The 12,500-nt window shown below is 43.4% G+C and overlaps 1 protein-coding gene across 9 annotated transcripts in view; it reads right to left on the bottom strand.

Annotated features, from left to right (window-relative positions):
• ALS2 (alsin Rho guanine nucleotide exchange factor ALS2) overlaps positions 1–12,500 on the bottom strand; it is a 276,431-nt gene that overhangs the window by 237,490 nt on the left and 26,441 nt on the right. For all 9 annotated transcript variants that reach the window (XM_085869620.1, XM_085869622.1, XM_085869617.1 and 6 more), the window contains 5 exons: positions 11,685–11,762; positions 11,339–11,503; positions 5,436–5,604; positions 4,692–4,881; positions 1,311–1,376 (listed from right to left, as the gene is read on the bottom strand). In XM_085869620.1, the coding sequence (XP_085725746.1) occupies positions 1,311–1,376; positions 4,692–4,881; positions 5,436–5,604; positions 11,339–11,503; positions 11,685–11,762 (668 nt within the window). The remainder of the gene's footprint in view (positions 1–1,310; positions 1,377–4,691; positions 4,882–5,435; positions 5,605–11,338; positions 11,504–11,684; positions 11,763–12,500) is intronic.

Here is a 12,500-nt window from a genome sequence, read left to right on the forward strand (position 1 = left end):
GAAGATGAGGGCTAACGGCCTCGCAATACCTTGCATGGTCGGTCGCCCGACCGTGCTACGCAGTTTGTTTTGAGGGACGCTCCACTGAGCGATCCCACCTTGGAAGTCGGCGAGTTATCTCCTGCTTACTGTTCGAGCTCAGCACGTGCACCGGTCCAGAGAATAGGTGGGGCTGACAAGCAAGGAAGGCGGCAAGCAGAGCGCGCAGACGAGAGGAAGGGCGAGGCAGTAAGGCGGGTGGAGTGGGCGGATCCAGCCGGTGAGTGATGTGGGTGGAATGGGTGGACCCAGCGGGTGAGTAAGGCAGAGTCAGCAGGAGTAGCAAGCGAATGTAGAGATCCCAGAGAGAGGAAGGCGGAGATGGAGAGCGAGTGGGCGGAGTGGCAGACGAATGCAGAGATCAATCCCAGAGAGTGAACGGCTTTGCTATCCGCCTTTAATAAGCCCCATGGTGTAATGTGAGGTGATGACCTGAAGCGGCGGTGTCACCAGAAATCGTGCGCTCCTATTGGACCCTGGCCCCACGCTGCCAGGCTCCCCCGGCCAGATGTGGTCCCATTTGTACATCCGGCGCAACATGGCTGAACTGTGGAATTGTTTTTCACTGAACACTGTGACATGAATCACCTTGCACCGAACTTTCGGGCCACATTCCGGCGACCAGCCGAGGGTCGCGTCAGTCCTGCATGCCTGTTCAGGCACCCCCGGCCTTCTGTGGTTGGCGCTGGTCAATGCGCTCGTTCCGTCCGCATGCCACGCAGCCTGAGCGATCTGGGCCGTGCATTTGCGCCTCTGCTTCGTGCGACTGTATTGAGGCGGAGGTTCGAGGAGGTGCCGGATGACCTCTTCCGTTTGCGGGAGATATTGGTGGCCGAGGTAGGGGTGATGGGGGGGGCGTGAATCTATCGGATCCAAAGAACGACAGGCACATCAAACATGTGAAGTACTTGGTCAATTTGTTTATAATGCAGTGGCTATTGTGAAGACAGCAACCCAACCACACTCTGAAATAGCAAGGTGTGTCAAGGAAACTCCAACAAGACCAGACCACTTGCTACCCGCAGTCGAGGCAGGAATTTGTAATTTAGCAAGGGTGCTGTCAAACCTCACGTCCTAGTCACAAAGGATACCAAAGGATCTCCAAGGTCCACCAACTAATGCTAGCAGATGGGACACCAAGTTTAACAGCCATCCAAGGCACAGCGCACACATCAATACATCGCCTGCTTTCGAAATACCAGGGAGGGAGTTTATTGCCGGGCCGCCAAGATAGACAACCAAAACATGCTGCAAATCATACAATTACAAACCTGTCGGTCTTCAAAATGCTTTCGAGTCCATCAACAGCAAAGAAATTCGCCAGGGCTACCAAATATCTGCACACGCACGCGAGTATCACACACAAATATCTGCACAATTGCAAAAAACTTGAACCTGTACACACAATTTGTTTCATCGAGCAGCAAAACGTCTTTTTCGGCAACTTTGAAAATAAGCTGTCAGTATAAATTTTTCCTGATATCGCTACGTTTAATCAGTGGGCTCATACCGGCATATAGATAGTTCCGTTTTGTATTTTTTGAAACGCAGGTTTCAAAAATATGCAATAGTCCATTACATATTCATATATGATGTACACATCATTGATATGCTAATTCACGGCATAAATCATGCACTTGATCTTGAATCATGGCAAATTTTTTCATCCGATAGAGAATTTGGTTGATAAAGAGTAAAAAGGGGTTCCGTTTTGTCCTTCGCTTACTTTATTCTTGCAGGATAATTTCTAAAGACAACAGTCAATGACCATCAATCATAGGTAGCAAGTGATACTCGGCTCGCTATCTCAGTAAATATTGCCATCACACTTCAGCACTCTTGTGATCGCGCAGGTCCCGCCTGGGAGTTCAGGCTATAAAGCACGTGCTTTGTTTGGTAGAGCCGTCGTTCTAGCCGATTGGTGGATATCATGAGAGGGACAGCATGCGATCCAATCAGCGTGGTGGTCAGTGTATGTAGTGAGACCACGGAGACAGTTGGTAAGGCCGCTATGCATTTTACATTGGCATGCTGGTGTGTGTAAAATGCACACACAAGCGTGCACTTGCTTCTCACTAAATTAAATGTAGTCTTACTGACCACGTGTATGCTGATCAGCCACAACTGGCACACGCGATGACGACATGTATAGTATCGGTGTCAGTTTTGATAATCGGCACAGGACGATAATCCCGATTAATCGGAATCGGCAATCGGCACTGGCTTTCTAAAGCACACCCGATTAATATAAAATAACCAATTGCTTTCGAAACGGCCATGAAGCCGAAGGAAAATGTGATCGCTCGTATGCTGCTGAGGTTAAAAGTTAAAACCTACTGTACCTACATCTTGGCCAAATATGTCTTGACGTCATATGTTCCAGGCGTACCTGCAGTCAGTCAGTTTATATTAATTTTTCACATTTCAAAAGGTGTGCTGACAGTATTTTGAACCCCCATGCAAAAGTTGTTGTGCAGCATATGACAACAAAATAAAGTGTCTTTCATCTGACAAGGCAGAGAAACTCATCTTTCTCAAAACTAATCTGGGCTTTGTGGACTTTAAATATTTAAATTCTCAAACGTGGAATTTTCATTATTCTGAATGGCGCGAGCATGGGTAACAAGGTAATGATTTATCTCCCCTCCTACTGAGCTTGTTAAATGACGGGGTGAGCAGCCCCCACTCGTGCACCGATAGCACCAGTTGTAAAACCGAGTCAATGGCCGATCAAGCTGCTTAATGTATGAACGATTGTTCAGAACGGAATTCCTTTATAAAGGCCCTGTCACACCTTGACGATTTAGCCAGCGTATGCCTGACGTATGCAAAATTTGTCTAAAACGCTGGCACACGTCGAATACGTTATGGGTAAGTTTGTATACGTTAAGAGCACGCTGGCATACATTGTAATACGCTGGCTTTTTTCGTAGTACGCTGGCATACGACTTTGTACGCTGGCATACGTCGTAGTACGCCGAGGTGTTGAACAAATTTTCCATGCTTGAAATTTTTCGACGTATGCCAGCGTATGACTCACACGTTCCGCATAATGCTGGCCATGAGTTGTAGGCATGTTACGCGATCGTTGACACACGTTACTTGTAAGTTACTCATAGGTCGAAACACGTCGAGGTAATGTTTAGCGTACCCGAAACTTATTTCTAACCTATGAGTAACGTCTTGTAGGCACGTTTCGCGATCGTTGACACACGTTACTTGTACGTTACTCATAAGTCGAAACGCGTCAATGTAATGGTTAGCGTCAGTGTTCCAGACTCCCTGGTTTTTTTTTTTTTTCTTCGGCATCACGGTGATGTTAACACTTCGATTTCTAGTGCGGTTATAATATAATATAATTAATAGGCTGCCGCTCAACGATATAAATCATAACCACACGATAAATCGAAGTGTCAACATCACCGTCATACCGAAGATAAAAAAAGAAAAAAAACAAACCAGGGAGTCTGGAACACTGACACTAACCATTACCTTGACGCGTTTCGACTTATGAGTAACGTACGTCGACGTGTGTCAACGATCGCGCAACGTGCCTACAACTTATGGCCAGCGTATGCGGAACGTGTGTCATACGCCGAGTACGTCGAGAAATTTTCAACATGCTGAAAATTTCTCGATGTATGACGACGCATGCCAGCGTGCTCTTAACGTATACAAAACTTACCCATAACGTATTCGAAGTGTGCCAGCTTGGTTTGGCAAATTTTTCATACGTCGGCAGAAGCTGGCTAAAACGTCAAGGTGTGACAGTGGCTTCACACTTCGATGTCTAGTGCGGTTATGATTTGAATCGTCGAGCCGCAGCCTATGAATAGCCTACGCCACGAGATCGTCGGCGATACGCTGCCGCGCTATGCACAAGTTAGACTATCGTTGGGCATAGGTTGTAAACGCTGACAACATGCTCAGCATTCTTTGGTATAAGTTATCTATATGTGATGGAAACATTCTGTGTATATTACTAATACGTTATGCATACTCCAACACGTTATTATACGCCCAAAACTTAAAAAAAAACATCAATAGTTCAGCGTACGACAGCGTTTTACATACATTTTGATACCTTGCCGTACGCTGGCTAAAACGTCAAGGTGTGACAGGGCCCTAACCGCGGGACCTCCCTGCTCTGTATTTTCCGATAAAACTTGCTTTTCACATGACCAGACAAGTATGAAATGCTTATTTTTACATCTGTCAATAGCTTATCGAAGGAGCACATGGGAGCTCATAATTCGTTTGAATGACAGGACGCTGTGCCGTCCAATGCACCAATCGATTCACGGCCACTCGATAACGTCAATCCGTCAATCCGTCAATCGCGGGCACGGCTCAGATCCGGCACAGTATCCACTTCATGTGTGTACAATGCACTGCGATGTCATTATTTACCACTTTATAATCGACATCGGTGTCGGCCAAATTCGAAGTTGTCTTTTGCAGATTCTTTTACGAGTGAAGAAGTTGGAGTTATCTTTTTTTTGCTGATATTGATATCATGCAATTAAGAATTGTAAACATCTTTCTTCGATTTGTTGTTGAAATACTGATATAACTGGTATTAAATCGATATATGCCGGATCCTGTTTGAAAATAAAAAGCACATTTCACATCGATCTCTGCCTCATACATACTGCTTGTAGGTGCTGGTAAATATTTCTGGCTGGTTGAGCAGAAGCAGATCCATAGGATTGAGATGGAAAGCCAGACAGTCTGCAAGAGACCTGCAGTGCTGTCCCACCAGGGTACAAAGGACAGAAAAACAACTGCCCAGCGCTTTCAAGCTCGAGTCCACAGCAGAGCTCCTCGTTGCTCGGAAAATGCCTGCAGGACAAATTCGGAGGAACTTATGGGGATTGTCTGTGTAATTATCCTTATAAATGCTGAACATCAAGCAGGGAAGCAGCACGTACCTTTATGTCTGAACAGCCGACCTCCCAGACTCATAGCGGACACACTAACCGTTACACCAGAGTTTGGTAGGGGCTTACAACATATGAGGCTTCAAACAGATTTATACATTTTATTTTATAACCAGAGATCTGAAGTATTCTAAAAATGCACCATCACATAACAGCTTGTGAAAAGGTAATCATTATGAACCATTGTTGGTTTTGCCATACATGAGTACGAGCATGTGTGGGGATTTCTCATGGTTAAAAGATACAGTCAAACAAAACAAAACCAATTGAAAAAAAATTGAAAAAAAAGCAAAGCATGCCTGCAGAGTGATGATATGAGCAATCAAGGCAAAGGATCAAGAGGTTATCCCTCTACTTTGTTTTAGCTCATGGATTTTTTTTAAATATTTTGCAGCTGAGACGAACAACAACTATTTTCTTTAAAAATGATCAAAGATAAAAAAATGCTTCATGTACCCGGTCGCAGTAGAGGTTTCAACTTTTCTTCGAGTTGGGAGAGACGCATCAAGAACAGATGTTCTGAGCGGCAAAGCTCATCCATAGCACGCAACATGGGGTCTGGGTTTGTACAACAAAAACCCACTGCTCTCTCTCCACTCCCTGATACTGCAGTGAGCAAACCATCCTGAAAAGACAAGCACTTGATGCAGAAATCACCATGGAAGCTTGGTATGATATTAAAAGACATGACAATTCAATAATAATGGTACTTATCTTCATACTTAGGCCAAAAAAAAAAAAATGTTGCATTGGCGTAACGGGTCACTGAAAAATAGGGTAGGTAGGTAGGGATTTTTTTTTTTTTTTTAATAAATCCCTCCCAAAATCTCCCTCGGCTCGAGTACCCCCCCTTTTTGTCGGCGACCCCCCCCACTCAAAAAAAAAAACTAGTACAGTGAACCTTGCCTAAATCGAACTTGCATAAGTCGAATAATCGCCTAAGTCAAAGATCTTATCAAGTTCTCTTCTCTTTATATTCTTTTGTTTTTACACCTTTAAATCTAAGCTATTTCTTCAGTCCTAACAGATTCGACTTAGACAAGGTTGACTGTAGTTTTTACAACAGCCAGTGGCGTACTGTCGTACATGGTAGACAAAGCATTGGAGGGGCAGAGCATTGTTCACAAACAACACTCTGCCCCTCCAATGCTTTGTCTACTGAGTACGACGGTACACCACTGACAACAGCTCTAAGATGTGTAAATTCTATCGTCAGATGCCAGGAAATCCCATATGAAGACCCTTTAAATATTTTTTTCCCTGGGGAGGCCCCCAAACTTCCTGCTGGGGCTCGGGCCTTTCGGCTCTGGCGGATGAAGCCCCCCTTTCCCCAAGATCCTGAATCAGCCCCTGCCAAGCCTGAGATATCTCAGGCACCATCTCCAGGGGAATACACAAGATGCTGGTTTATAGCCTTTTCGGTGCTGTTCACACATATATCAACATTTTTAATAGCAAATACAGTGAACTCTGCCGAAGTCAAACCTCTCTAAGTCAAATAATCGCCCAAGTTGAAGTAATTTTTTTTAACAAATCATGCAAAACATGTCTTTACCTCTGGTAAGACAAATTTCTTCTAAATCGAACAGATTTTTGTGGTCCCAAGAGACGACGAAGCGATAACCGAAGTCGTCTAAGATAGACACCTTTTCCGCCGCCAAAACGTCCGAAAAGGACCCTCCATCACTGCTAGACGCTTGCACGGAGGAAAGTATTGGAGCAGTGTCACAATTTACGTCTGCAATTCCCTGAATGATATCTCCAAGCCTCGCATCTTTGTCGCATTTTCGTAAGACGCTGAACAGTTTTTTAGGCCCAAGCATGCCAGTAATGTTGATAGAGTACGCGGCCATGTTGGAAACAACAGACGACGTACTGATCGAGCAAGGCGCAATATCTCTCCCTCGTACAGATGATATGCAGAGCCGTTTCGCGCACACACACACACACACACACACACACACACACACACACACACACACACACACACACACACACACACACACACACACACACACACACACACACACACACACACACACACACACACACGCGCAGCGAGCTAAACTATGACATGACATATGCATAGCGCAGCGTGTTCTGTCCGAAACACTTCCGGGTTTTTGCGATCGCGATCGCAATCAACAAGATACTTGATATCGATAAAAAAAAAACCGTAGGGTCGGTGGAATTTTTAGGGTCGGGCGGGTTATGCCAATGCAACATTTTTTTTTTTTGGCCTTACGGTCATAATAATCAAACATGAACACCAAAACATTTAATTATATTATATACTAGTGGGGGTATGCTTACACATTGTGTAAGATGGAAAGCCAGACAGTCTACAACAGACCTGCTGTATGCTTACACATTGTTTAAGCTTAAAAACCGTTCTTCCCCATTGTCTCGGGTCACTTACCTCCGATTTTTTCAATTTTATTTTTCATTTATGGATTGTGTCCGACGATTCTGTAATTTTTTCTGGTGCATCGGCTTCGATGTCCATGGCATGCAAAATTTCAGCTTTCTACGTCACCCGGAAGGTACCGATCTTTAATATCAGTGAATGAGTCAGTCAGTCAGTCAGTCAGTCAGTGGTTAGAAAGAGCTTTATATATTAGATATATGCCGGTTCGTTTTTAGCCTGGTGTTGGCGCAGTGGTTAGGGCAGTGGCTTGGGATCCAAGAGGTCCTGAGTTCAAGCCCCGTTGGGCCACTGAATTAATACACCAGGGGGTTGACTCAGCCTGTCATCCTTCCGAGGTCGGCGAAATGAGTACCAGTGTACTGGGCCGGTGTATACCCCGGTTAAAATAGGTGTACCATATCCCTGTGTCGTAAGAGGCGACCAGGGTTGCGTCAGGAAGGGCATCCGGCGTAAAACATGTGCCAAATCACAATGCGGATCATACGGATGATCCGCTGTGGCGACCCCTAACGGGAGCAGCCGAAAGAAGAAGATATGCCGGTTCGTTTTTACGTTTGTATATATGGATGGACTGCCCCCATTAATTGAACAGCTTGGCCTGACCCCACACACAAATGTAATCTGGAAAAATAATAATAATAAATAAATGATATGGCCACCATTTTGTGAAGGCACAGAGGCCTTAGGCATCAGCCCATGGGCCAGTGCATTTAGGATTATCCGAACTCCATAACGTGTGTGTGTGTGTGTGTGTGTGTGTGTGTGTGTGTGTGTGTGTGTGTGTGTGTGTGTGTGTGTGTGTGTGTGTGTGTGTGTGTGTGTGTATATATATATATATATATATATTTATATATATATACATACATATATACATACACACAGTATAAATAAATAAATATATATGCACATAAGCAGTCGGCACATTTTTGCTTCATCTTTGTAACCCAGATTATTAGCTTATCTGGAATTGGAATTCCAGATAAGATATAGTCTTCGTGCACCATCCGTCTGTCTGTCCCTCCCCCATTTTGACTTCTCCTGGCAAACCGCTCGGCCGAAATTTGGCAGCAACATTCCACTCCTGACTGGTCATGGGAATTGTAACGCTTGTTCCGATCACCTGACTAAGCAGGTCAAAATGGCCGACTTCATAAATTGCTTCAAAAATCTTCTTCTCCAGATCCACCAGTCAGAACGCTACCAAATTTGGGCGACAACATTAGGCCAGGGGCCCAGAAAAGCCACAGCTTCAGTGGTCCTATCATTATTTTCGTGAGCGATTGGGGCAGGGGTCTGTGGCCTACACACTATCCAAATGAAGGGATGAGCCATGTGGATAATAAATGAAGATTTTTGAATGCAATTTCGGTTTTATCCCGAGTTTTCAAGGCTGATTAGTGGGGGAAAAAGAAGGGTCGCCCGTCGTCAGCATTAGACACGTTTCTCCGTGCATGTAATCCGGGTTATTTATATTTGAGACACGATCAATGCAGCAGTCTATTGTCTCCACACCACCCAAACAAAGGGATGAGCAATTTGTGCAATAAATTAAGGTTTTTGTATTTAATTTTGGTTTTACCAGAGTTTAAGGCTGAATGTGGTGAAAACACAGAAGGGTCGCCCACCATTTTGACGGGCTTTTCTGCGAGTTTCTTCACACAACAAAGAAGTTAAAGAAACACATTTAAAATAAAGTTAAAAATATATATATATATATATCAAAACTAAAACGCAGGCAAACATCCATATCGGCTACATAGCATTGGTTATAAGCTGCCAATTATCTCGGCTTCCAAAAATGACTCGCGTATTGTACGATTAAGAGATAATGGAACAAGGAAATAGATGTGGAGAGAGACTTGAATACGATTTCAAACTTCACAAAATATCTCGTACCGACTTCACATGATCTATTTTGCAGTGGTCTGTTCAGAGAGAAATTTGGCGCTGCTGAAGCATTCACAATTGTTTTTTGTCATCGCCTTTGGTCACCTCGTGGTCGCCAGAGGAAGAATTTGAAATTCGTTCAGGGTGTGTGGAATAACTCACCGACTCCTCGCTAAAGATCCACTCAACGACTCCTCTTTTCTCTCTCGTGTGGAAGCAACTTCCTTTGTCTGTTCAATATAATTTGTTGCCTCCTGGGGCTTCAAACCGTCTATCAGATAGACTCACGAGTTCAGGTAGACTTCTAAAGACAGAAGAATCACGAGTATCGATTTGAGATGATCTGAGGCGGGAGATGGACTCTATCTACCTCCTCAGATCATCTCAAATCGATACTCGTGATTCTTTTCAGCATCATTAACTCTCCCAAAGCCCACCCCTTCTTTTCCAGGTTATTACATTTTCTCCCTTCTCCCTCCACCCATCATTCTCTTTTTATTCCATTGCAGTTTCATCCCTGGTTTTCTTTCAGTTCCCTTATTGCTTTGCTCATCAAGCTTGCTCTCATTCTTTCCCTCACCAATTCTAGATATGTGTCTCCAGGTTGTATCCCTCTACTCTGCTGTTGGTCTGTTTCTGGCTTTTCACTGTTCTTTCTGTTCTGTGTTCCGGATCTTCCATGAGCCAACATTTGTGCATAAAATAAAGAGATAAAACTTCACACAAAAGATTAAAAATTCAATTAAACATGAAAATTTATACAATGCACATCAAATAAAAGACCAAATACTGCATTGGAGTTGTCAGAACGGACCCAAATAAACAAAGAGCAAGGATAGAGTTATCTGGAGGAACCTGGCTGGATAAGATCCAGGTTTCAGCTGCAACTCCTCTACCCTCAAACCCATCCAGGTGCAGCCAATTGAGCCTTTACAAAAAAAAAAAAATTTTTGTAAGAATTCACTTGACCATTTGATTCTGCCTGTGCACCTCATTCTAATTTATTTTTCTTTCCACAGGAATATGATGACATTATGACCACTCATAATCAAAATCAGCAGGAAAAGTTGCTGCATGGTTTGAAGAAACCCATTCGGTCAAGGTTGTTCAGTCCTGTTTTAAGCAGCAATATGGCAGAAAATTAGTCAACACCAACGAAAAGCGATTTATAAACTTCACCTTCATATCATAGATTATAGAGCGTGGCTTAACATACACTGCAGTGGCGTGAGGCCGAAATGGTGCACAGTGAGGAGGCAGTTCTATCCATATTCAAACGCATTGCACGATCAATTTAATCAATCATTATTAGTTGATGCAGACTCATTTCTGCAATGTTCCTGCTTAAAATGGCACTGAACATCCACTAATGAATAGGTCCCTTCAGACCATTTTGATGTACCCGACTTTTTACAGAGCGTCAGTGCTGCCGAAGCAGTTTCTTGGCAAGGATTATACTGGGTGGTTTGCCACCGCTTTCCCTGCATTTTGTCCATGCTCTATCCTTTTCAATTCTGAGCGGCAAGCAAGGAAGCGGCACGTTTTCAATTCGTGGGTATGACAAGTTGCCACATGGCAAGTTGATCGCACTGCCGTCATCGCCCCGTGGAAGGAGAAAAGGAAAGATTGAGAAATACAAGAATAAATTTGAGTAAATAATTTCATTCCAAAATATTTAATTGAAATATTTTTGGCAAAGTTATTGAAAAGAATGATTCATTATTATCTGGGACACCCTGTGGTATGAGTTTGGTTCCAAAAATTCACTTCAAAAACCAATGATGCATCCTGTTTAAAAATAAATACACCAGTGTGCCAACCATGATGTAATCTCTGCAATAAATTCTGCACACATAAACATACAAGTAAAACTATTGATTTATTTTTTTTTACATTTTATGGCATCAGAGGTTGAACAGAAGTGTCGATGCAAGCTGTGGAAATTGCGTTCTACCATCGTGAGATGATGTGAGGGGACTTGAGGCTGAAGGGCGATTACACGACTGCTGCGGTATTCAAAAGAAGCCATTTCAAGTTAACGTACCGGATGGGGAAGTGTTACGGACTCTCCATGTTCCATGGATTTTCCTGGCTCGTCTCCCATTGTGCCAAAACAGAGAACATCAGTGGAGCCCGAAGAGGCATCAGCAAGCACAAGAGAGTGAAAACGTCCAGCAGCCACGTCCCGTGCAATGTGTTCTATCCCTAGCTGTTCAGCGAGGAAACAAGGTCAGTACAATATACCGAGCTCAGTATTTCGAACTGGTGAGTCTCATACCACAAAAAATGAATAAATAAATAAATACATTAATTAAACAAAACAATGACTCAGTAGTTGAGTACAACAATGCTGTAAAATGAATCATAATTTGTAGTCTCGGTCTACATACCTTTATGGGGCAAGGGACAGCAGAGAATGGCTTGTCCAGCCCCAGCTGTTTCGAGTAATTACTCCCCCAAGAGAATACCTGAGAAACAGCACACCAATGTCCAGAAATGAAAATAATTATGGAAAAAGTGGAAAAAGAGGGACGAAGAAAGGCAAATATGCATCACCTCTTTAGTGCTTGCAAATGAACTGCACCAGAAAAACTTGCATATTGATGAGTTACACTGTGATTGGTTGTCATGAGTGAAATGCTGCCTGACAAGCTGATATACATCAAAGCTTTTGCTGGGAGACTCCATCAAAACCGTTTCAAAGACTCCAAAGATGGTACATGAAACTAGACCTGTCCAGACCAAAAATTGTCAAGGAAGTAAAGCAGAAACTCCGCAAAAGTGATGACATCCAGTGGCATAATGGTTAGAGCATCGGCACAGAGTGTGGGAGGTCGGCAGCAGAGTCATACCAAAGACTAACAAGAGTGCAAGTGAGCACAATATACGCCCGAACAAGAAGGTATATACAGAATTGTGCTACGACATGGAAAACAGCATCCTGGTTCCCATGGCAACCACTTTAGATGACGAACGTATGTGGCGACACACCGTCTCCACAGTCTGTACCTATGTACCAAATATGAAACGTGAAAGTTGAAAACTTTGGGAGTTAGAGTGCGGACAGGAACGGACGGACGGACGACCGGTATCACATAATACGCCCCGATGTATGTATATATATATATATATATATATATATATATATATATATATATATATATATATATATATATATATATATATATATATATATATATATATAT

This window comes from Eptatretus burgeri, chromosome 2 (assembly GCF_056783735.1).
Source record: "Eptatretus burgeri isolate ZD-2024b chromosome 2, Ebu_testis_v1, whole genome shotgun sequence".
In the NCBI taxonomy this organism is placed as follows: Eukaryota; Metazoa; Chordata; class Myxini; order Myxiniformes; family Myxinidae; genus Eptatretus; species Eptatretus burgeri.